The sequence below is a fragment of the Polypterus senegalus genome, chromosome 1 (genome assembly GCF_016835505.1).
Source record: "Polypterus senegalus isolate Bchr_013 chromosome 1, ASM1683550v1, whole genome shotgun sequence".
NCBI lineage: Eukaryota > Metazoa > Chordata > Cladistia > Polypteriformes > Polypteridae > Polypterus > Polypterus senegalus.
The window spans coordinates 130,816,491-130,844,310 of NC_053154.1; the positions used below are offsets into that span (position 1 = coordinate 130,816,491).

Genomic DNA, 27,820 nt, shown 5'->3' on the forward strand with positions numbered 1-27,820 from the left:
TTGCATTTAAGTATTTAAACATTGGCATATTAAATACGTTGACAACTTGTTCCTATTCTACACTTTTTTGTATTTCATATTTATTATCAAATTTTCTATAAAGCTGTACTGTTTTTAAATTATTAATGTAATCTTTTGGATCTTTTATCTTGGAGATTTGGCTAAACTATGTTGTGCATTACAAGCACCCTAATATAAAATTGTATCCCTGTCCCCTATGCCAACAACAAATCATGTCTTCACCCTCAAAAAGCAAGTTGTGCCAGTGGGCAGGCAGAGTACAGTTAAATGTCAAATCATTTTCAAGTTCAAAATATATTTTTTTATTACAAAGGAAAAGCCTGCACATGTTATCTTGCTGAATGTTTTCTTTGAAGATGCTTTGTAAATATTTTGACATATTTTTGATTTGCCAGACAGACAGTAGGGCTACAGTATTAGTTAACACAATGCAGCTACACAATCAAACCCAAAGTGAGCACCATGACTGCCAGTCATCTACAGAAAACAATTAAAAATGTTGACACCTGGATGAACTATAGTATAGTATTTCTATAAATTATGTATTGTGTAAGAAGTGCACAACAACCTCAGTTTGAGTTCATCTTCATTTTAGAAACAAAAACAAATCATTTGACTATATCGTTTGGTGAAATATAATTCTTGATTATGAATGATGCTAAAAACCACAAAAATAAAGGTACTTACCATGGGAGCATGGTAGAACTCTCAGCTTGTCTCCTTCTTCATACTCATCCAGACAAATGGCACAGACATCATACAGGTCTCCTGAAAGAATGAAAGAAAGGAAAAAAGAAAGAACTATTAATGTAAGTAATCACATAGAGCCTAATTATTGTTTACAGCTCTGGTTTGAAAGTTCAGACCTGACATACCTCTGTGGCTGTGTGTTGTTATTCTAATCTGACCATCACTGCATTTGTTTTCTTTTATTTGATCTGATTGTTTAGATAATGGGCCTATAAATATTTTATCCATAAACATTAGGATTATTCCATCTTAGCTTTTATTTGTTTAAAATGTTTCTTTTGCCATTTTCTTTGTAGTATCTATCTAACTATCTAATTTACCCTATTCTGTATCAATTTCAAGTAGGTATAATGCATTTATTTTAAAACTAATTGGAATAAAAACTCACAGCCACGGAAATCTCCTTGAACTTAATTCAAGTCTTTTAAAATATTGTTACAATAATCAGGCACAGCATGTAGACTACTTACTGTTTGACTGTAAATTGTTGCATTTTATTTTAATACTAGAAAATCTATACTACAATATATAATATTCAGGAAACAGGTAATCACGTTTTTGTATGGGAATAAAACTCACTTCAAAAGATCATTGCCTTTATACATACTTTTAACTGAACAAATTGCTTTATAAATGACAATCCTATATTAACTGTTATGAAAGTTAAAGGATATGCTCGGTATTTTCAAGTCAAAGTTGTTTTTTTTTCACAAACATGGTATATATTAAATTGTGTTCTAAAGTTAAGCATCTTCTATAAATTAAAAAAAAAAAAAAATCTTGCCTGCACTGGTATTTTATAATTAAAGCTATGGGGCTCAAAGCACCATCAGAAAATAATAGCTTAAAAACTTATCAAATTCATCCACTTTGAAGCAGCAAAAATATTTCAATATAAGAAAACATGCTTTCTGTGTTTCCAACGCATGTGAGGAAACAAAGGGATCTGGAAATAATTAATTTCGTTGCATACTCCAGGTTATATTTTTCTTGAGGTAAGGATGCATTTTATATTTTGCTTCTGTGATAGCAGATACCTTTGTGGGTGGAGTTTTCGCATAAGTAGGAAAGTAAATCAACACAACACCAAGCACATGGCAGGAAAAGCTTAGTGTTTTTGTCTTTTGAGAGTTAGGGTGAAAGGCTATTGTGGAGGAAGACAAAGCACTGAGGGAGCATGCATAGTGGGTCATTTTAAAGATGGCTGAATTTCATAATAGCTGGGTTTTTTGTTCAAAAATGACATGTATAAATTATTTTACAATGCATGTGTAATCTAAAGATGCGAATCCATGCTCAATAACTTGCATGGCTTAAAAAGTTATGTGGTAAGTTTATAAGCTTTTTTTTTTTCGGTGGTGCTCCATGCCCCACCAGCCTCTATTATAAAATGGCAATTCAGCACAAAGTGTATAAGCACAAAGACTTTATATGATGCCTGAATGCAAATTTGAATGAGATCACAAAAAGTGTTCATCATGTTCATTTAAATTTATATGTATTTATTTTTAACACTGAATAACCTAAAGCATTAAGCAAGACAGAAAATCTTTTCACATTTCTATTTTAGGGTCACTTCAGTTGTAACTTTAAACTGAGAATGAAACAACCATAATGCCAGAATGCATCTTTTTTAAAGACACATTTGCCTGATTTTACACTTCTGATATTAAAAATGTTTGATTAAGCAACATTATGAAAATATATTGTAAAGAAAAAATAAGTCCTTATAGAGAAAAAAAAAACACTAGTCAATGTGAGTACCATATCCTTCTCTTGAAAAGTCACATTTTTCGCATTCCATTTTATCATATACTGTGCCATGAAGAATGCAGTAGTCCAGGCAATAAAAATTAAAATCTGAACAGCTTCTGGTAGAAGAGATCAGTGTTTTAGATGGAACAAACTTCAGTCAGTTAAGTTGCACAGTCAGTTCAGGCTACGAGTACTACAAGAGGGGAAAAAATCTTCTGGCAAGTTTTCAACAAGTTTTAGATGATTTATATGAATAACTATGTTCTTATGACATTCAAAATGTTTATTTAAGTTAAACATGAACTTGTTTTTTTCTGTGTGCAGAATGATGGCAGGATGCTTGAAGACCAAATAAGGAAAACCCTAATTATTTCTTTCCACAATAAAGATGAGTCATGTCTGCTGTCCACTTCTCTTCCTTCCTTGCACTGAAAAAGTAACAAACTAAACAAAAGAATTGTATTTAAACATGTCTAAACAGAGTTTTGTAAAAGGATATTTACATATTATAAACTGTTTTCATTAAATGTTACCACAAGGAAGGAAAAAAACAATGCTCTACATTGAAGAAAACAGTAAAAATATTTTTGCTAATAGACCTCTAGGCTATTAATATCAACAAGGAAAATATGAATAAACAGATAAATAATATTACTTACACTGTATATTACTAAAGGCTAACATGGTGTTGCGGTTGTTAGTGTTGCTACAGCCTCAGAGAACCTACATCCGTGTGCTTGAATCATATGCTTTGTTATTGTCTGTGTGGAATTTGCACACTCTCTCTGTATATAGTATGTATATATTATAAAAGAAGCCTGGCTACAGACAGACACTGAGACACATGATGTCCAAATACACACATTTATTTTCTTCTCTGCACAGTGCACAAAGTACCTACAAGGCTCAGTCCCTTTTCTTCCTCAAGTCTTCTGCCGCCTCTTCTCCTTTCCTCGCAAGCTCTGTCCTTTTCCACCCGACTCCGGCTCCCTGAATGGAGTGAGGCAGCCCATTTTATAATGCACCTGGATGTGCTCCAGGTGCTCCCTGATGACCTTCCTGGTGTGGTGGAAGTGCTGCATACCATGGCTTCTGAACCATCCAGGTGCCCCCAGCGGTGGCTATGGGTCCCCACAAGGTTGAGCTTCCAAGTTCTGTTCCCGTGGTCCCAACACCCACCAGGGCGGCTGCCTTCTCGTGTTCCAGGGGAGGTACTGCCCCACTCCCGGTCCTTCCATCCTCCAGGTGTCCACCACAATAAATATGAGTATTATATCCAGGTCTGAATCACAATCTGATTACTTGGGTAATCAGCTACCAGGTAACGCCACAAGTGTTACTGTGATATTTGCCATAACGGGACTTGACCTATGTGTGTGTGTGTATGCAGGAAGGCTATCTTTTAAACTGAGAAGGGAGCTACTGCTGGACGGCCGTCAGCGCCTCTGCTTGTGTGTTGTGTGTGCTTAAGAGACAGCTCCTGTTTAAATAAATTGTTTGAGAATGTTTGTGCCATCACAACAATAAAGCTCATATTTTTTTGAATCCTGGATTCGACTCCTTTTCTCTTGGGCAAGTCTGTGAAAAAGTTTGGGAACCCCTCTCAGCCTGCATAATAATTTACTCTACTTTCAACAAAAAAGATCACAGTCGTATGTCATTCATTTTAATAGGAATATCTGAGTACTGGAGTGTTTTCCAAACAAAGACTTTTAGTAAAGCAGTATTTAGTTGTATGAAATTAAATCAAATGTGAAAAACTGGCTGTGAAAAAATTTGGGTGCCCTTGTAATTTTGCTGATTTGAATGCATGTAACTGCTCGATACTGATTACTTGCAACACCAAATTGGTTGGATTAGCTTGTTAAGCTTTGAACTTCATAGACAGGTGTGTCCAATCATGAGAAAAGGTATTTAAGGTGGTCAATTGCAAGTTGTGCTTCCCTTTGATTCTCCTCTGAAGCATGGGATCCTCAAAGCAACTCTCAAAAGATCTGAAAACAAAGATTGTTCAGTATCAAGATTTAGGGGAAGGCTTCAAAAAGCTCTCTCAGAGGTTTAAACTGTCAGTTTCAACTGTAAGGAATGTAATCAGGAAATGGAAGGCCACAGGCACAGTTGCTGTTAAACCCAGGTCTGGCATGCCAAGAAAAATACAGGAGCGGTATATGCGCAGGATTGTGAGCATAGTTACAGGAAACCCACATTTCACTTCCAAAGACCTGCAAGAACATCTTGCTGCAGATGGTGTATCTGTACATCATTCTATAATTGAGCACAATTTGAACAAAGAACAACTGTATGGCAGGGTGATGAGAAACAAGCCCTTTCAGGACTCACACCACAACCAGAGTCGCTTGTTGTACGCAAATCCTCATTTAGACAAGCCAGATTCATTTTGGAACAAAGTGCTTTGGACTGATGAGACACAAACTGAGTTATTTGGTCATAACTTTCATTCCAAGAAAAATACCTGCTACCTACTGTCAAATTTGGTGGAGGTTCCATCATGCTGTGGGGCTGTGTGGCTAGTTCAGGGACTGAGGCCCTTGTTAAAGTCGACGGTAGGATGAATTCAACCCAATATCAACAAATTCTCCAGGATAATGTTCAAGCATCATTCACAAAGTTGAAGTTACGCAGGGGTTGGATATTCCAACAAGACAATGTGACCCAAAACACAGTTCAGAATTACAAAGGCATTCATGCAGAGGGAGAAGTGCAATGTTCTGGAATGGTCATCACAGTCCCTGACTTGAATATCATTAAAAATCTATGGGATGATTTGAAGCAGGCTGTCCATGCTCGGCAGCCATCAAATTTAACTGAACTGGACAGATTTTGTATTGAAGAATGGTCAAAAATACCTCCATCCAGAATGCAGACACTCGTCAAAGGCTATAGGAGGTGTCTAGAGGCTGTTATATTTGCAAAAAGAGGCTCAACTAAGTATTGCTGTAATATCTCTGTTGGGGTGCCCAAATTTATGCACCGGTCTAATTTTGTACATATTGCATATTTTCTGTTAATCCAATAAACTTAATGTCTTAATGTTTGGTTGGAAAGTTATACATGAATGACAATTACCGAAGCTTTACCATCTTTGCAGGTACAATATGTTAAATACTGAGCTGTGATCTATAAACAGGACTCAGGCACAACAGGTTTCTATTATCCAGCTGTGTCTAGATGCTATGAGATGTGAAGGATATGACATAATCTGCCAACTGGTTGCGATATGTAAAATGGATGTGATCAAGACTATCTGGAATATTTTGTTCAATGTGTCCCACAATCAGTCTCTGAATGCAGTTCACTGGAGTGAAAGCAGCAGGTCGGTAGTTACTCAGATGGTATGGATTGTTTTTTTTTTTTAGGCTCGGGGATAATTGTTGTTCTTTCTGAAGCAGACAGGGTCCAGAGATTCTCTCAGCAAAATATTAAAGATGCTGCTGAAGATGTTAGCGAATTGGCTGCTATAGGTTTTTATAGCATGCCCTAAAATTCCATTTGGACCAGATTCCTCATTAACATTATCTCATTAAATGTCCTACTGATATCATGTACAGAAACAAAGAAGGATGAACCTAAGCGTTGTATCTGTGCTATTTGATAATGATTTCCTCATCAGACTGAGATCTCTGGTGCATGCTTGAACAATGCACAACAGAGTGAGATAAACTTGAAACAAGAATTAGCATCTCCAAAACTGAAGAAACAGCCCCCTCCTGGAAAAGTGTGACTTGTTCCCTACAGTAAGGGATGAGCAGCTGCCTCAGGTGAATGAGTTCAAGTACCATGAGGTCTTGATCATAAGTGGGGGTAGAGATGATTGTGAGACTGATAATAAATGAGTAAAATGGCAGCAGTCCTAAGGACAAGTGGCTGAAACGGAACATAGTGATTGGAAAGAATTACTTTGCCAGTACAGGTAGTTTAAATTAACGTCTTGTGCAGGACTACTGGATTCTCTGTGTGACAGGGTGAATTGAACTTGGAGCAGAACTGTTGCTTCACCCAATCAAGTGAATCTAATTGAGGAGGTTTGAGCATGTAGATATTATACCTCTTTTACACAGCTCACTGAAGTTATAACAAGCACAGTTAATTGAATGTAGACTGAGGTCCAGAACAACCTGGAGAGACTATGATTCTCTGCTGTCCTGAAGGTTTCTGGATATTTGCCAGTCAGAGGTGGAGAAAGTTGGCAGAAATAGGAAGGCCAGTTAACCCAGTTCAGTGTTTGTACTGGTACTGTAGTTGTCACCAAGAATTAACCAGATGATGATTATCTCTGTTTAGAAACAAGTTTTACTGGCCATATATAACCAATACAGAAGATCAATTCTCTTTTGTTCTCACAATAATGGTACTACAAAAAGGTAAGTAAATGAAAGAAACTAAAGGGTATATTAAAAGAAAACAGAAAACCAAAAAATAATCCAGCAAGGTACAAAAGTACACAATACTTAGTACATAACGTGGTATTTGACAGCAATAATCTTAACATATAGTCGTCAGTCACTCATTACGCTGTACTTATTTGCAATACACACTGTGTGTGAGCAAACATTGCTTTAAGACCTGCTGTGCTCTTCTTTGATGCTATAGTACCCTTTTCTAATGGCAACAGTAACAGCAGTTTGTGCCTGAGGTTGTTATAATACAGGTTGGTCCAGATCTAATTATACAGATCCAGATCGTCTGGATGACTTTGATTTATGCGGGGACGATTCCAGTTAGGTGCAAAGACGATTCTTCATGCCATCAGTTTGCACACTTCTCGATGATCCGGGATTTTTTGGCTGATTTTCTATGTAATAAACTTAATAAGTTAGAGCGTAATGAAAATTGCATAATTAGATCTGTACCACCCTATACTATATCATAACACATGCTTAATTTCACCAACGTTTAGATCCAAGGCCAATTTTGTTTTTGTACAGGTACAGTATCGCAAGCCTTTGGATGACGTGTCTTGTCTGGTTGTGTTTCCATAACGCACAGTGATGCTGCCTATCCAAATATTGCTTTAATTTCCCTGAGGTAGTATTAGTTGCAATCAATTAACACAAGAAAGGAGAAGAGGCAGCCCAGCAGCGTCTCAGTGAGCTCCCATTTGTTTATATCTGCACTGAATATAATGAGTATATAACTGTAACGATACCTGGAGCTCTAATACAGGTGAATTTCAATAAAATCCTCAAAAGGTATGTACTTTAGAAGATAAATGGTAACAAGAAAAATATCTGGAACAGCTATACCTAACCATGCTTTGGAACAAACAAGTTAGCTCTTTCTAAAGGTGTTAGAAAAAAACAGATCTTTATATTCTTAAAACAATAAAATAATGCTGTGAAATTTCCAGCCAACAGATATATAAGGAACACTTTGAAAACACATCAAATCTCAATGGGAAAAAAATTCATGCTGGATATCTATAATGATATGGGCTGGTTAATATGTTAGGAATGAAAGGATGTCACATCGTTTAATGGAAATGAAAATTATCAACCTACAGAGGGCTGAATTCAAAGACACCCTGAAAATCAAAGTGAAAAAATAATGCGTCAGGCTAGTCCATTTTTTACAAAATTTCATTGCAGCAACTCAAAATCGTACTCAGTAGTTTGTATGGCCGCCACGTGCCTGTATGCATGCCTGACAACGTCGAGGGGTGGGGGTGGGCATGCTCTTAATGGGACGACGGACCAGGGCATCACTGAGCTCTGGACAGTCCGAGGTGCAACCTGCTGGCGTCAAATGGACTAAAACATAATGTCCCAAAGGTGTTCTATTGGATTTAAGTCAGGCGAGCGTGGGGGCCAGTCAATGGTATCAATTACTTCATCCTCCAGGAACTGCCTTCATACTCGCACCACATGAAGCTGAGCATTGTCGTGCACCAGGAGGAACCTAGGACCCACTGCACCAGCATAGGGTCTAACAATGGGTCCAAGGATTTCACCCCGATACGTAATGGCAGTCAAGGTGCCATTGTCTAGCCTGTAGAGGTCTGTGCATCCCTCCATGAATATGCCTCCCAAGACCATCACTAATCCACCACCAAACTGGTTGTGCTGAACGATGTTACATGCAGCATAACATTCTACATGGCTTCTCCAGACACTTTCATGTCAGTCACATGTGGTCAGGGTGAACCTGCTCTCATCTGTGAAAAACACAGGGCTCCAGTGGTGAACCTGCCAATTCTGGTATTCTATGGCAAATGCCAATCGAGTTCCACGGCGCCTGGCAGTTAGCACAGGGCTCACTAAAGGACATCAGGCCACCCTCATGAAGTCGGTGTCCAATTGTTTGGTCAGAGAGATTCACAACGTGGCCTGCTGGAGGTCACTTTGTAGGGCTCTGGCAGTGCTCATCCTGTTCCTCCTTGCCCAAAGGAGCAGATACTGGTCATGCTGATGTGTAAGGACCTTCTACGGCCCTGTCCAGCTTTCCTAGAGTAACTGCTTGTCTCCTGGAATCTCCTCCATGCCCTTGAGACTGTGCTGGGAGACACAGCAAAACTTTTGGCAATGGCACGTATTGATGTGCCATCCTGGAGAAGTTGGACTACCTGTGCACCCTCTGTCAGTGACACTGACCGTACCCAAATGCAAAACAGCCAGAAAAGATGAGGAAGGAAAATATCAGTGGCCTCCACTTGTTAAACCATTCCTATTTTTATATAAAAGAATAAGTAAACATCATGTTACAGCAGTTAAAAAAGCTAAGTAATCCATTGTAGACTGTATTAATATTTTATGCATGCAAAATACCATGTTTTATGACTGCAAAAATCCCAGCAATATGACTTAAACAATGATGAATTCACTATAGCAATTTCTGACATGAAAACAATAACTTATGGAAGCAAAGTTAGTCAGATTTTTAAAATCTTAAACAAGAGTAGCAATAAATATGTGTATTTTATATATGAAGTGGTTTGAGTCGCATCATTTAACAAAGTCCTTGATTAGGTTCCTATACTCCTCCTCCTGCCCACTCTTGATGCAGCCCACGATAGCAGTGTTGTTAGCGAACTTTTGCATGTGGCAGGACTCCAAGTTGTATTGGAAATCCGATGTATATAGGCTGAACAGCACCGGAGAAAGTACAGTCCCCTGTGGCACTCCTGTGTTGCTGACCACAATGTCAGACCGTCAGTATGTGCGTCTCGGGAACTGCAGGTCTGACATTGTGGTCAGCAACACAGGAGTGGGCAGGAGGAGGAGTATAGGAACCTAATCAAGGACTTTGTTAAATGGTGCGACTCAAACCACTTACACCTGAAAACCAGCAAAACCAAGGAGCTGGTGGTGGATTTTAGGAGACGCAGGCCCCTCCTGGACCCCGTGATTATCAGAGGTGACTGTGTGCAGAGGGTTCAGACTTATAAATACCTGGGAGTGCAGCTGGATGATAAATTGGACTGGACTGCCAATACTGATGCTCTGTGCAAGAGAGGACAGAGCCGATTATACATCCTTAGAAGACTGGCGTCCTTCAACATCTGCAGTAAGATGCTGCAGATGTTCTATCAGACGGTTATGGCGAGTGCCCTCTTCTACGCAGTGGTGTGCTGGGTAGGCAGCATAAAGAGGAAGGACGCCTCACGCCAGGAAAAAAATGGTGAGGAAGGCAGGCTCTATTGTAGACATGGAGCTGGACAGTTTGACATCCGTAGCAGAGCGACGGGTGCTGAGCAGGCTCCTGTCAATCATGGAGAATCCACTGAACAGTGTCATCTCCAGACAGAGGAGCAGCTTCAGAGACAGACTGCTGTCACTGCCCTGCTCCACTGACAGATTGAGGAGATCGTTCCTCCCCCACACTATGCGACTCTTCAATTCCATCCGCAGGAGTAAACGTTAACATTATACAAAGTTATTGTCTGCTTTACCTGCATTTTTATCACTCTTTAATTTAATATTGTTTTTTATCAGTATGCTGCTGCTGGAGTATGCGAATTTCCCCATGGGATTCATAAAGTATCTATCTATCTATCTTAATCTTTCAAAATTCACTATTGGGGAAAAATATAAATGTTCTGTTTCTTGTAGTTCTAAACGTTTTTCCGCTGTTTATTTTACCCTAAAGTGTAAACAGATGCGTTTAAATCACAAAGCTGCTGGTTCACTGTGAACTATGGGTTTAAGATGACTTCAGATAATCCTTACAAATATTTAAGCTTTCAGTTTGTTCCAAGGTATTCACCACAGAGACTCGTAATAATAGTGTGGTTTGGAAAATGTCTCACATCAAAAAAGAACAAAATAAAATATTTACAAAGATTTCAGAAAATGGTAAAATCAATTGGTTCCTGAACACACTCGAGATTTAGTACTGTAATTATGCATCATGTTTAACTAAAAAAAAACAAAAAACAGTAAAGTGGACTGTACTGCAAGTTCAGTTCAATCATAAATTTACACATGGAGGCTTTGATCAGTGTTATGGATATTTAGAAACTAGCAAAATACCCACGCTTTGCAGCGGAGAAGTAGTGTGCTAAAGAAGTTATGAAAAAGAAAAGGAAACATTTTAAAAATAATGTAACATGATTGTCAATGTAATTGTTTTGTCACTGTTATGAGTGTTGCTGTCATCAAGGATATGATTATCGTTTTTTTTTTTCAATTAGGTTTGTATTTGGAGGACATGTTGTGTTCAAGTTACATTCCGTGTTTGTCAACCGTTGTAAAGATAACAGGTTTCATTCATCGAATTGTTCACAACCCAAATCGCTACTTGTGAATCTAAGATGTTTAACAGGCATTCCCGGTATTAAGTTGTGGATTTGCCTGCGAATATTTAGTGGTAGCGCGTCTATGAACTTGTGGAATTGCATGTGAGAATTTAGCGGCAGTGTCTCTATTAAGTTGTGGAACTGCCTGCGAGTATTTAGCGACAGCATGTCCATTAACTTGTGGATTTTTCTGCGAGTATTTGGCGGCAGCGTCACGAAGTTGTTTTCGTCTAGCTGCATCACAAAATGTACCATGACGTCTGACACGCCTCCTTTTTACTGTTTTCTCACAGCTTGGATTGCTGCTGTCATAATCGGTTTGAGTTTCATGGTTTGTTTCAATTACGTTAGTATTTGCAGGACTTGTGTTCAAGTGGCATTCGACATCTGTCAAGCATTGTAAGCATACAACCGGCTTCATCAATAACTTCGCATCCAGCTTTTGAGAGTTTAAACATTCATAAACATCAAAGTGTCCACTACTGAAATCGTCACCTGTGAATCTAAGATGTTTAAGAGGTATTGGCGGTTGTCCAAAGGTGTGAAATATTTGGCCGTTTCGGTACACTTGAAAGCGACAACCGAATAATTCAGGGGCAGCCATTAACTCACATGCAGAAGCATAGGTGAAGGGTTTAAGCATTTCACTCTTATAGTGCCACTGTGTAGTATAATTATCTCCTGTACCGTCATCAGTCCACACCTTGAACCTGTCCCAGTCATTCAATACATAAGACACAATGTTCCTCCGGATATCAAGATTGAGCCTGATATGGCCGTGGAATATGTAACACAGAGAATGGAAAAGGCAGGTGGCATCTCCAGGCATGGAAACCACTCGTTAAGTGACAGTTCTTTGATCGATGGTGATCACCTTGATAGACATCTCACCACCCAAATCGCTACTCGTGAATCTAAGATGTTTAACAGGCATTCCCAGTATTAACTTGTGGAATTGCCTGCGAGTATTTAGCGACAGAGTCTCTATGAACTTGTGGATTAGCCCGCGAGTATTTAGCAGCAGCGTCTCTATGAACTTGTGGATTTGCCTGCGAGTGTTTAGTGACAGCGTGTCTATTAACTTGTGGATTTTTCTGCGAGTATTTGGCGGCAGCGTCATAAAAGTTGTTACCGTCTAGCTGCATCAGAAAATGTACCACGATGTCTGACACACCTCCTTTTTACTGTTTTCTCACAGCTTGGATTGCTGCTGACGGACGACCTTATATGGGCAGGCAGTCAATTACGTGGGAGGCGTGGGGATGGAGGACGCAATATAGGCAGGCAGGAAACTATGTGAGAGGCGTGGTGATGGGGGACACAACTCCGCCTCACACAGCGACTGAGCTGCAGGCTATGGATGTATATTATATATATATATATATATATATACACACGTAAGTAGGATTCAGTTATGACCGTTACGCGTAGAATTTCGAAATGAAACCTGCTTAACTTTTGTAAGTAACCTGTAAGGAATGAGCCTGCCAAATTTCAGGCTTCTACCTACACGAGAAGTTGGGAGAATTAGTGATGAGTGAGTGAGTGAGTGAGTGAGTGAGTCAGGGCTTTGCCTTTTATTAGTGTAGATAAACTGTACAAATAGACATACAGTATAATCAAATAAACTAGTTATTTTTAATACACTGAATATGATCTATTAATATTGTAAAATTTCTATTAATATACAGTACTTTCAACGTCAACAAAATACATTCCTGCATTAGAATAATGGGGCAGTACACAACACTGCAAAAATAAAATGTATCAATTTATAAAAAAAAAAAAAAAAATGGGTTTGGCATTGCAGCATAGTCAACAATATGAAAATATTCTTTTTGTTTTCCTGAACAACTGTTGACAGTTTCCTTCAAACCTAAAAACAGAGAACTTTTAATGGCAAGTCTGTTAACTTTATTTTCAAGGACAAAACATTAATGGAATACCAGCCTCCACAATAAGTTCTAATTACTTAGAATTTAAATATATTTTCATTTTACAGCACATCAATACTAGAAACTGCACTCTGAACATTTTGTAAGTTAACAAACAGTACCATTTTATGCCATGAATGTTCCAACTTAAAATTCCATGCAACTAGCAAATTACTAAAAGTGTAATGTAATAAAAAGGATACAAATGTATCACAAAACTTTGATCACAAAAAAATGAAGTTCCTCAAGGATTTGCATTAATACGGCAGAGATTTATTAAGTAATAATCTGTTATTACATATAGCAAAGATCATACTTACATGGATGCAAAAGTAGACAATGTTCCAAAATTTCTTCAAAACTCTTACCTTTCTTGAATTTATGTATAGGCAGCTTTTTTAATTGGTCTTTTCGAAGGCGACTTCGTCTGGCTCTGTGCCTATCCTGCACAAATTTTGTAATCTAAAAACAAAATTTGTAATTGATTTACAAATAGTAAATTAATTCAACAGTCAAAGCCATATTTTCACTAATTATTTAGCTATGTAAATAGAATTTTCTTTGCTTAAGTATACTACTAAGATGCTTGTATTTGTCTGTAAAATTAAATACTGTATGCAAGATTGCTTGACCATTTAGTATGAAACAAGCATGAGTCTCACAGGAATCTTTTTCATATTCTTGCTCTGTGTCAAGTAGTAATTGTGTTGACTGGTGCAGTAGAGTTTTCATTTGCTACTAAGTACATCTCAACAAAAAGATGACTTAATAAAAATTTACTATTGGCCACTTCAGTCTTCCTATGAACAAGGAGAAATTTAATAGGCTAGTTCCTTAAATTGGTAAAAGGAAAGTTCAAAATACTGCTTTATTAATAATTCACCAAGAACCAACGTTATTGAAAAAAGAGAGATAAGTAATACATTTAAGGAAGATGATGCTTTAGGTTTAAAACAAAATAGCCATAACATGACTCTAGGCAAAATATATCAAAGAACTGTAACAAACCTTGTACACTCTCAGTGATCATCTATGTTAACGATTCTGGCAGAAGGTCTTTTAAAAATAATACAAAAAATGTATCCTTCTATTACTCAAAAAAAAAAAAAAATCAAACCATATTTGTGAAAGATGAATACTTCCAAATGTCTGATGTATGTTCAACATAATATACAATATACTACTGTAGTAACAAAATCCTGGATGTGGAAAAATCTGTTGACAATTTTGAACAAGTCTACTTAATTACTGCCTTATGTAAATTAGGATTGAACCCAACATTTCTACAAAGAATAAATCTCTGTACAGTAGTCCACACATTACTCAGTATATGTAAATATAAATTCTGATATCTTTATTTTAAAACATGGGCAGAGGTAAAGGCGTCCTTTATCACAAAATTTATTGACATCTTTCACTACCGACAAATAAAAATATCGGGAATCGCAATGAAACAAAAGTATCTCTTTATGCATACAAGATGGTATTTTATACTGCTGAATCACACTAATTTCTTCAATATGCATTAGTTGTACTGAATTTACAGTATTTTATAAAGTTTAATCACTCAAGGTTAATTTGAATACAAGTGTATTTATTTTCTGAATTTGCCCAGCAGCTTGAATATTCACTAACTGTCTCACAGAAGCATATTACTTATAAACCATAATTACAAATTTAAAGACCTATTCAAGTTTAAATTTATCATCTTTATGGAGTGTGTTAAATGAAACCCAATCAACTGGTTATGTCTTCATTCTACATTTGTTTTTAAAATTATTATTAAACTTCCAAAACATTTACATCTTTTCCAGTGCATACCAATATTTATTAAGAAATTCTAAAAGCTGGATGCAATTACAACTGTTGCTGTTTACTCTAAATACAAAGAGGACATAGACAAATTAATTTAACTCAGAGATCTAAAGCAGAAGGATACTAGGTGCTCCCTAACTTTCAGTTCTACTACTGTGTTGAGAATATATGTACAATGAGACCGTGGATGAAAATACACAGAAATTAACTTGTACACATTGGAGGATCATAAACCGAAAACCCTGCAGTGAACCCTTCCTGTATGTCTTGCTTTATGTAGCAGTTACTATTAATTATCACAAAAAACTCAAAATCCAGTAGTTCAGCATCACTTGGACTATTGTACCAATGTGGGGAGACATTTTTAAACTTCAATATTGCAGTCAACTGCACTATTACAAAACATCCTTATATACATGCCATCTCTAACATGCACAGTATGCAGTATATTAATGACCTTGGTATTGAATATCAACAGCACTGTATACTTGCATTCTGTGGAAAAATGTGTGTAAAATATGATCTGTCAACAAAACGTTTTTCAAATGAGAATCCTGTCTAATTTCCCTAACTTTCCCTCACGTTTTTCTGTAGAATTTATACTTTTTAGCTGCATTACATATATAATTTTCAAAGAACGTACTTTAGAGAATCTGAGACAATACTGAGAATAGAACCATCAAATACATGACAATGCATGGAGGTCATCGTAAAGTAAAATGCCTATTCCTCAGTAAATTATGTGCAAAAACACAACACAAAATTCTTCACACGTTTGTTTCTGAGTCCAACTATCCAAAATGTACTGGGTCAGGGCCATACTTGTGAAAAGGTCATCAATGCACCTATTTCACTCTGTCATATGCTTTAGGAATCTCTCCTGCTTAGATTTTATCGAAACAAATGCTTTTGAATTAAACTTGTCAAATAATTCTCAAACCTTCGGAATCTCCAAATCTAAATGTTGCATGTTTTTTGTTTTCTAATTTCTGAAAGGATGACACATTACTGTATATCTTTTTGAATTATAATGATTGCATTGTACATGAAGCCTTCACATCAGTAAAGTAAAACATTATTAATTTGTAGTTAGCCTTGATAAGTTCATTTTTGATATTTTAGTATGTATATTGTGGTGTGTGTTGTATTTAATTCATTCTAACTAGAAGCACATCGGTTTGCACACCTTGTATGTTAACACTGCCCAATCACATGATGTGATTCACACAGCTAACAATGCATATGAAAGATGTCTTTCTTGTCCTTTTTTCCAAAAAGCACATATATTCCCTAATGCATTCTTCTTCATTTTATGATATTTCTGGAACATTTCAAACAAAAATGAATTAAATAAACATAAAAACATCACTATGACTACATCTTCTTCCAAAACAACTTCACACCTCTCAAAAGTGATATTGAACACCCCAGTGCATGTTATGGAAAGTTACCACAAAGGTATTACTGTTTAAAAAGCAGTGCAAAACAAATATGACCAGACAGTGTGATGAGATATTGCTGTCACAACAGAACATTTTTTTTAGAAAAGAGAGAAGCAGGAAACTGATTACAGTACTGATAAACTATACCATAAAAATGAAAAACCTAAAAACCTAAACAGCAAAGTAAATAAGCGATAACAAAATCCACTTCAATACACAGCAATAGATAAAAAGCCAGCACTTACCATAAAAACAACAATGAGAATAAGGCAAATGCCAACTATGATGAGAAAGGGAATCAAGTAGTATTCCAGTGGCAGACTAAAATCAGGCTTAAGTATAATAAAAGCACTGTATGGAAGCAAAACAAGTAAAAAAAAAATGAATATGACAAATGAAAATAAAGAAATACATTTAATATATTTGCAAAAGAAAATAACAGATCGCATTATAAAATGTCAAATAGTTTTAATAAAACCAAAAAAGTTTATATCCATACTTTTGTCCACAGTGACTTACAAGATCTGAATACAGTACACTTGCTCAGATACTAATTTTTAGCCTCTTGAGGACAGGCAAGCTAAGTGACTTGCTCAGGTTTACATAATGAGTCAAACGAAGAAACTGAACAAGAAAATTTTTGATATAAATTCTAATATCTAAGCCAATTTCAATATCTAAGTTAATGTTTTGTTATATCTTAAAAAAATCACATTCAACTGAATCATCAACAGTACCTATACACAATCATATAAACATTTTACACGATACTTGTGGTTTTACAATACACTCCCTTCAATTATCCATCTAACCCATTCAAACTTTATGCCCATTTCTCTAATCACAAATCAGATTCACTTTCTCCACAATTCTCAACTTTCTGTTTCAACATAAGTCAAAGTACTGTATGCCTTGAAAATTTGTCTCCAACACTAAGGTCATATTGCGTTAATCTGGAAGACTTAATATTATACAACAGGTGTCCTGTCTGTCATGGTATTTCTTGCACTTCTTATAGAAAATCTCTAGCACAGCACAGTTGATAACAGTTAAACAGCAAATAACATAAAAGACATCTTTAGGCCTAATGTAGAGAACCTCTCATCTCACAGCCTCAGTGATATTTCAGATTGTGTTTTGGGACAGGGTTTCAGAGACATTTATCAATGAATTGATGGGGAAAAAAATGTTCAGAACTTTGATCACCTATCCCTCCAACTGAATAACCTTTTACTTTTTTCATAATCTTCTTTAATGGCTATTTTTATTCAGCCACTCATCTGGTCTTTAATTCTTATATCATCTTTCAGCTTTGTTCCATGTTTTCCTCCTATATATTTTATTCAGTTACACAACTGAAGACTACACGGATTAAAAGTTGTGTCTCAATATCTCTTTTTTTTTATTTTTTTGGAGTATGGAAAAACATTTACCAATTTTTCATGTGCTGTATTTAGGCACACATATTCTATGAAAAAAGATAACAAAAAAACAACTTACCCTTGATCATAGGTGTACTCTTCTTTAAGAGCAGCAGCTGCTCCTCCACCAATGAACACTGAAGGAATGTCTATTTGTTTTAACACATTCACTATAAACAAAACAATATTAGATTTTTTTTTATAACAACATGCTTAGAAATACAGTATGCTAGCAAATAGTTGGGATTACATATAATTATACTTTTATTCTGAAAAGGCAAGAAAACAGAACATTTTTCAGTGCAGATTTTTTAAAGTGCACTTCACAACAGGTTGGCTACTCAAAAGATATTCAAGATCAAAATTAAAACAAAACTAAATTAGAATAATAAAAAAAATGTTAACACTAAAAACCACATAAAATCCATACTAAATTCAAAAAGCCAACATACAGGTTAATATGTAAAATATATATTTAGAAGTACAATGACTACTGTATGTGTTGATAATTTGAATAGGGCAGAATATAGCTTTCAGATCACTTTAGGAAGTATGCAAATTAAACTTGTAAAATCAACATACACATTTATTAAAATGTCATTTTATATATTTACTTACGATCATTAGATCCCATGCTAATTAAGTCATCTGAATCCACATTGTGGACTATAGCAGCTTTGTAGCCAGCCTTCTGAGCATTTAAAACCTAGTGAGACAAACACATTTTTAAAACTACAAACACTTATATACTAGGAATGGCGTTAGAATATTTTTCACACAAACTGGATTGATTGCCATATATCCTATGCCAATTTTCACATGGAGAAACAGAATTAAACTTATTAAATTATGTTAATGACCATAAAAGGTAGGTTGAACCTGGTCAAACTTTATTCCAAGTTTCCAGTTCTACATGTTTTTAGCTTGAAATGAGAAAAAATTAGCTATATAACATATTAAAACATGTGCTTAACCTTTGAGAAACATCTTAAAATCATGACATTAATAAACCACTGAATAATGAGTCGGTCAGCTTAAATTACAATATGTAAAATGAAGGAAGCTTTAGAGGTTAGTTTCATATCGAATCATCAGAAATTCTAAGTAATAATATCAACAGCAAAAAGAATGCCCACATTTCTACAATTCTTCCTACTACAGAGTCAACATTTAGAATGGCTGTATCACCCAACTGGTGGGTCAGGTCTTCTCTCAAAAAATATCAGTTAGTTACATCTACATATAAACATTTTCTATAATAACTGCATGTGTTGGTAATGGGAATCACAAGTTAAAACACCAAAATGCTGCAGGCAGCAACGAAACAAGATCCCTGGCTAAAAAAAAAGTCTGATAATTGTACCCTGTATTTCACTGTTACCATATAATTCTAGCTTCAAAAATGCTGGCTTGAAACATTTTTAATGGGCGTCTTCTGTTTATAGTTTAATGCCTGTCTCATTTGTGCCTCTAAGACTTTTCAGTTCAGTATTAGCATCCATATTTGCTACACACCTGTATCTTCTGCTCTTCTGTTCAATACTACATTATCTAAGAATCCATCTGTTAACCATTTTCCTGTCCTTATTCTTCACCTTCATCTTTCCCTTCTACCTTCCAGTACTTCAATAATCAAGACACTTCTATTCCAGCTAAAAATGATTTTTTAACCTGATGTTCTCGGCCATAGCATGTATTTACAAATTACTTTTTCATTTGTTTTCTATAGTCACAGTAGAGCTTCCTAAAGATTTATTGCATATTTTGGCAATGCCCATTTCTTACAAACATACAATTACATACTCCATACTATGCTCTTTTTAAAATAATAATAAAAAAAAACCGGTTTGACCACAATGATTATCATTAGATAGTGGTAGTGCTGCTGCCTTGCAACAAAAAAACCTGGGGTTCAACTTCCATGTTCTCTCCCCTTGTCCAAGTTAGCTTCCTCGGAAATGTTCCAGTTTCCTCCCAAAATCCAAAGACACAAAGGTTAGGTACACTGGCAATGCTAAAGTGGCCCCTGATATGTGGGTTAGCTCTGTGATGGACAGCTGCCATATCTGGAGCTAGTTCCTGCCTTCTGCTTGATGCACACTGGGATACCTCTGCTTCTTCTCTGGATGAACTGGTTTTATAAAATGGATGGATCAATGGACAGATTGATGAATGAATATCATTACGTCTTTCATCCTGCTAAAGATTATCTTTGCCAGTGCCACATTTAAGCATTAAACACCTCCTTCAAACCCCAACTAGCTTATTTGGCAACTGAAATTGGCTCTGTCATGGACTGGAATCGCATATAGGGCTAGTTTCTCCACTGGGCCACCTGACTCCCCACAAAAATTAACTCTATTAAGTGGAGTTGCAAAGGTTATTTAACATCTTAGATATTCTATAATCAGTGCATCTTGGCACTTTCAGCAGTTGACCTTACAAGAAAACATTCACTTTTCCATTCTCTTCCTTAAAATTATATTTGTTTATTCTTTTGTTAAACTTTAATTGATAATCTTTTCAACAATAGTTATGATTGTCTGAAAACCACCTTTGCAGTAGCACCACCACCCTGATCATTGCCTAAAATCTATAAATTGATCAGTTTTTCCCTAATTTCATACTATATAATAATTATTTAAATTTACAGAAGAAAACTTGCTTTTAGCTCAAAAAACACAATGTTGTTAGTGGACTGGACTTATCTTTCACAAGCATGCTACAAATCGGGACAGTGAGTAAATTAAATTTTAAATTAAGAAAAAAATTAAGTTCAGCCCAAAAAGTCTAAAAACATTTTAATATATAACTAGCAATACAGATGCATAGACAGGCATTGTCAATTAAATAGTTTTTTGTTTAAACACTACAATGCAAAACATTATGTGACAATGCCTATTTAAATACAGGAAGAAGAGGATACATTACTCAAAGCCTTAATTCAAATACAATTCAATTTCTCATTGTTTCATAATACAATTCTAAATATTGCTTGTTATAAACTTGTTATTAATATAGCTGTCATAACACTCGAGTCTACCTGGTTCTGATTTCAGGGTACAATAGATAATGCACAAAAGTAAGTAAAATTTTAAACGGGAGAAAGTCTCAACTAGCTTTATGCTTGCATTAAAGGATTACTCTACTGTAATATCACAGACTGAGGGGGCTTCTTACTTCTGACCAGCTAGGCATCAGGTTTCCTGCACTTCCTCCACCCATGCTGGGTGAAGCCAGACCAGTAAGGCAGAGGGGTCACATAACTTGAACATTTGTAACCTTTAAATGCAGGCATCCAAGGGGAAACAAAAGCGGGGAAAGAACTGAGTTGTGCATAAAGACCACAACCTATAAATGTATAAAAGCCTGTCTTGTTAATTCTGTGACAGTATATTAATTAAACTATTCCTTGAAAACTTCAGAAAAAAAGCATTAAGAATTTGACAGTTTTTCTGCAAAACAGCTGTATTAGTAGAAACCAAACAACATGTTTTATTAGAGATGCCATGAAGCCCATTTGTAATATCTTATTTGTACAGTTCTCTTTATGGAGGAGAATGATGCTTTTTTTAAGGTAACTTTTGTTTATACCATAGTCATGTGGACCAAACAGCAAGGTAATAATGTAAAACATTCCTGCACCCTTATCAACAACTGTTCGAAAGAAAGAAAGAGGATTCTGAAACCACAAAATCAAAATCCTGTCCTTAATGAAAATAAGATGTTAATACTTTCTTCAAAAAAGGTATTGAACATTGACTGTTAGCTATATATATATATATATATATATATATATATATATATAGCTAAATAGTCGTAATTACTATGTTATTGAAAAGACTTGATAAATATGAAAGAATCCCATACATGTTAAAATCTTAATGGGATATGCTACAATTTTATACTTAATCATGCAATGTTTACAACCCTGCTACACATATAGAAGGAGAAAAAAGCAAATACCCTGTTGTGTATTGTTTATGCTGATAACACTTTAGGTTAGTTTCAGGGGGTATCTTCCGTACGTCGCTTAAACCATCCGAGACCAGATGCCTCATCTTAGATGAGTTAATGCCGGTGAAACTCATCCGGTACAAGTCAGTTTTTCAAACGCAGCTGTGTAGTAGATTAGTCTAGCTGGATTGAATCATCCTAGATGACTGCGGCGCCTGCACTGTTTGAAAAGCCCATATATATTGAGTCTAGAAAACATGATCAGCAAGTCTTTGATAGGCTGCAACAAAACGACAAAAGAACGGACACATTTTTTCACACAAGTGGAGCAGGACCTTTTACTCGAAGGATATGAAGAATTTCAAGATTTAATATGCACAAGGGGTAACACTGCAAAAGTAGCCCAAACCAGAAAAGACGGCTGGCAAAAAGTGTCTGACAAATTAAATGTGCAAGTAATGTGCATTGTACTTACTGAATGCAGTGTTTCATTTCCTATGTGTCAGATTAAGTATTATTTAATATGTCATAATTCCAGATCAAACGTGAGCGCAAGGAGAACATGGCAAGAGGTTAAAGTGAAGCACAAGAATATACTTCAAACTGGTAAATATTGGTATATATTTAAAGAATTGTTGGCATAAAGAATCATATATAATATAAAAAACATTAATTTTAAAGCTAATAAGAAGGTAGACAAGCAAAAAACAGGTGGAGGTCCACGCGGTCCAGACCTAACCTCTGCAGATGAGTTGGCTCTCCAGCAAAACGCCCATCGACCTGTTTCTGAGGGCATTGCAGGGGGAAGCTTCTCCTCAGAACCAGTGGCAGGATGCAGTGGTCACTTCATTTCAGGTAAAGGATGGTCACTGCATATATTTGTCCTCAATGTGTGCCATAGGTATAATCTGTATAGCCCTTTTTTTTTTTGTTGGGTCAGTTGCAGGGAATGTCATATCCCTAGAACCTGTGTCTGGCCAACGAGATATTGACGAAGGTCAAATATTTGATGAAGACACTGTATCTGATTATTCTTCAGGAGGAGAGGTAAATTTTCCAAATAATGTTTGAACAAACTCCACTCTGATCAGTCCCATGTGCTAATCGTGATATAACTGTTTTGCAGGAGCCTGTAGCCAGTACACATGTCCCTTTTGGAACAAAGTCCACATCAAAAAAAGGAGATGGTGAGGTTGGTTGAGCCATTTGTTGTACTTTATATAAAATGATTCAAAATGATCTACTGTGTATACAATATAGAGGAAAAAAGGCATTTGTAATTGCGTATTTATTTGCAGAAAAATGTGAGGGCTCTATACAAGAGATATCTTCAACAGAAAATTGCATACAGAAAACTAAAAAGGAGAAAAATACAGCAGGACATGGACCTTCATGAACTGAGGACAACCAAAATGAAGTTGAAGATACAAATACTAGATAAACAATTAGTAACAAAATTCTCTTATCTCTTTCCCATATGTATATGTGTATGCGTGAGTATATCCTTAATTATGTTCTCCTCCTTACAGGCTGAAGGGCTGTAATAAACAATAAATAATTTTTGTGTGAAACCACTGTTGTCTTTTACATTGAAATATTGGGCCACAATTCTGTCTCAAGGTTTGCTCAAGGTGCACTGGGCCAAGGTCATCAACAGGCTGCACCAAAACCTCAGGGAAGATAGAGCATGCAACAATTATGTCACATGCTCTGTCAGGTGCAACCCTCAGACTTTTCAGACATTGAAATCTCTCCTTCAGGTGGCCAAAGGTCAAATAAATTTGTGCCCTTGTCCTAGACAGAGCTGCATTATATCGACTTTGTGGCCCAGGGTTGGGGTTAGGAAATGGGGTCATTAGAAAATGCCTACAGGCATATTCCCTGTCCCCAAGCCGGATTCCATCATGATGACCTGTGGAACATGTAAAATTGTGAATACAATACACACATCACCATGATTTATAATTAGATTATTACCTTGTTCAAATTTCTGATACAGGTGTGACTCTTTACAAATTCTTGAGTCATGATCTGACCCTGGCCATTTAGCCTCCACATTTGATACAAGGTAGGATGCATCAAAGATCAGTTGAGAATATATAGCATGTAGGTCAAACAATTTTACTGTATGTCAACATGCCTCTTGGTTATTTTCAACTCTTACAAAAACGTTACATTACCTGCACGTTAATAATGTTGAACCCTTTTCTGTTTATGTAATTTGGCTCATTTGGACCTGATAGGGCCTTTATTTGGATCTGCGTACAATCCAGTGCCTCAATCACATTTAGAAATCCTGGGTAATGTGAATATTAGGCTGATTGTTAGATTCTTTATGGAACTGTGGTCTGTGTATTACCTACCTGCAATGGCATGAAACACCTCTTTTATTGTTTGCATATGCAGGTGTCCAGTAAACACTATGAAAACCCGAAGGAAATATTTCAGAGCCAAACAGATTTTACGAATTGCCTGGCAATCTGCACTTTTAGATAGATTTTCCGCATTGCCTATAGAATATACAAAAGTGCCAGATGAAAAAAACCTCAAAGCAAAGCATACTGCCTGTGTGGTTGTGAGAGCCCGACTTCACCTAGTTTGACTTTGAATATAAAGTGCTAGTAAATCTTTGAGGTACAATATTCCCCCTCGGCTAAAGTGGTATCTTTCTAAAAGAATTTCCTCTGGGAGCAATAAAGGATCTTGCCAATCGCGCAAAACCCTCTCTATATGAAATTCTCTTCGTATAATTTGCGCACCGATATCAACTGGTCACTCATTCATGAACGGCGAAGCCATGAATGAATAAATTCCACGCACGGACACTGATTAAGTGTGTGAGATAATCCTTGTTTACACAGAACAATCTGGATGTGCTGCTATGACAACACATCCAGCAAGAGTTTTGAAAAACTGACAGATTCAGGATCATGCCAAATCGTCAACAATTACATCCGGCTAAACAAGTAATCCACGTACGAAAAAATACGCCCTCACTCTGTAAACATACTACAGCAAAATATTTATGTTTTTGTTTCATAAGCAGCAATATATGATTTCTGTTTCATCATTTTTACACAGTTTGATTTGGTTTTACTGAATTTTCAATTCTAGATTCCTGTTTTTTAATTCCCTTATTTGAATTTTAATTTTATAAAAATGTCCAATATAAAACTATTGCATACAATGTAAACAAAAATTCTTGTGTGTATTCTTGTACATTGCTACTACAACGACTGTGTCTTTTGACTATATGAAGTAATCTTTGTAAACAGAAGCAGTTATTCTGGACCCTACACCGGCTAGTTAATAAATACGTTTCTACTGTTTTCCACACACTTACTGTACCTTCTTATGTTATTTTAGAATCACAACAGAAACCAGCCAGACAGGGCACTAAACCATCCCAGAACATGTTCACATGCACGTACACACTCACTTATACTAAGTTAATTTAGGGTCTCTAGTAAACCAAAGACATCTCTGGCATGGAGTCAGAAAATCGGAGTACCCAAGGAAGTAACATATGGAGAGCATGCAATCTTCACATAAATAATGAATGGGCTAGGATACAAACCCATATTTTACAGTGTAAAACAAGCATTTCTAACCATTATTCCACTAGGTCATTCTATTTTTTGATCAAATAGAAATAAAACTAAAAAGAAATACATACCTTAATGTCAAAGTTACAGTCAAAGCGCTTTATCAGCACAATGAAGGTGTCTGTGGAGTTATCTTTGAGGGGAGGAGAATCTATAGGTTCACAAGCATTCTCAGGTCTGGCACCAACTAGGAAGCCCTAAAATGAGAGAATAAGCATTATTTCCAATTAAAAAATGTACTCTATACCACAGCCATGAAATCAACTCATGGGTGTAAAATTTTAGGTAAAACAATTCAGATATCAAATATGGAGTATACTATATACAGTACATATATAACATGTTTAATTAAGCAGCAATTTGAATTAATCGTTTTGCTGTACAGTGACAATAATTGTACAGTTCAGGATCAAATTCCCTAGTGCTTTCTTGCAGCCTCAAAGATGTTTTCAACAGCTAAAAAAACCCCAGCACATTCTTTGTTATAAGATTAACAAGGCATAGCAAGATCAATAAGACAAAGAAACGCAGGTGTGCAACTGAACTGTTGCATAGCACTAGAGGTTTCCCATTTCAAAATTATACGTAGAAAAGAAACAGTATGTCCCTGCAGACAGTGACAGTTAAAAACAATAATAATAATAATAATAAGAGAAGAAATGGGTAACAAAGTAATTCTTCATTAACTATTAATTATTGCACTTACTCTAACTTTTTTTCTTACTATATGCATGTAAATATGCATTTTCTGAATAGCATAAAACACGCACTTTGCATTAAAGAAAAATATTTTGCAAAAATAAGTAGTCACCTTTTCAAACAAATTTTACATTTGGGATGATTCACATTTCACCAGATCTTCTCAAGTCATTAACAAAGATACACATAGCATATTTTATTTCTATAAAACACAACAGTTATTATTTTATTTGTTCAGAAATTATTAGTAGCCTCAAAGGTTATCATGATTCTGATAACGTGAACACTAAGATGACACAATAACATGTAACAGTTTAACAGTTTTCTTATGTTAATACAGTTATGGATCCTAATCAATTTATTATTGGCATAATAAAAGAAACATTGCCTTTTAAATTATAACATTATCTGTGCCTACTGTGAACAAGACTGATGATTTTTTGCATGTTTTAAATGATACTGATATTGCAATAGTATTCTCCTTAAGAAGAATGCAAAGTCTAAATCAACCAAAACTTCACAGAGGCCAGTGTTATATCTGGCTTTAAGCCAGGCTATGTGTGTGGTTGTACTGTATATAATAAGGTGCATTTTGTCTCTCTGGTATATGAATGCAGACCACAATCACTCAATTTGAATTTAGGTGCTCACTAATAACAGGCTCATTAAAAATACAAGTTAACAAAAAAAGTGGATGTGTAAGACGAATGCATAATATGGGAATAAACTGCTGTGATGTTGATGTTTATAAACAGTTTTAGTGTTTTTCAGTAATTCTCACACAGCCTCACTCAATACTATATAAATAAAAAATATATGAAAAAAATTGATAAAATGTAGCAAAAATAAAGCACTTCATGCTAAAGTCTGTTACTGCATATTTAAGTAGGAAGTTAAATGGTAAATGAAAACAAAGACAATAATCACATTTAACTCAGAGATCATGGCTCAAATGATATACTTAAGGAAATATTAATACATGATTTAAAAAGTCATAACTGTCTGTAGGTTTTTCACTCTAATAACCTGATTAATTCTGAATATAGTCAAAAATTATTTTTATGGATAAGTTTGGTATTTTTCAAGTTAAATTTGTTTCTTCACAATTGCAATATATATATTAATTTGCCACATGATGCAGTGTCCTAAATCTAGTATATGCCTGCTTGTTAAAACAGAAGTCTTGGGGCAGAGGTCCAAATTTAAACATGAAAACTTACCAAATAAATCCACTTTGAAGTGGCAAAAAATTTGATTACAAAAAATGTGTGTTCTGCGTTTCTCAGGCATGCTTGTGATACACAAATAAAATTGAAGGAATACATTTTATTTAGTCATAGTACTATTTTCTTGAGGTAAGGATATTTTTCTTTTTCAGTTGTCTGATCTCCGTGGCCATTGTGGGTAAAATTTAAATATTTTCCAGAGGCAAATCAGCAATTAGCACTTTCCCTGTACCTTCAGGTTGCATATTTTCCTCCTTTAGTCACTCCAGTTCTGTTTCATCAATGGTTATGCTCTGCAAAGGCTTGTAACAAAAGAGGCTCTACACAAAAATATGCCAAGTGTCCGTTATAGTGACAGAGTAGCCAGTATACTTTGAAATCATCTGAACTAGGCCTTTTTTAAACTATCGAGTTTTAAAAAGCCAACCCTAAAACATACCCTA

General features: G+C 35.8%; 1 protein-coding gene across 2 annotated transcripts in view; it reads right to left on the reverse strand.

Annotated features, from left to right (window-relative positions):
• Positions 1-27,820, reverse strand: part of rnf13 (ring finger protein 13) — a 127,603-nt gene that overhangs the window by 5,537 nt on the left and 94,246 nt on the right. For both annotated transcript variants that reach the window (XM_039758066.1, XM_039758061.1), the window contains exons 4-9: positions 25,524-25,649; positions 18,509-18,596; positions 17,970-18,060; positions 16,715-16,820; positions 13,581-13,674; positions 709-789 (exon numbers count right to left, since the gene is read on the reverse strand). In XM_039758066.1, the coding sequence (XP_039614000.1) occupies positions 709-789; positions 13,581-13,674; positions 16,715-16,820; positions 17,970-18,060; positions 18,509-18,596; positions 25,524-25,649 (586 nt within the window). The remainder of the gene's footprint in view (positions 1-708; positions 790-13,580; positions 13,675-16,714; positions 16,821-17,969; positions 18,061-18,508; positions 18,597-25,523; positions 25,650-27,820) is intronic.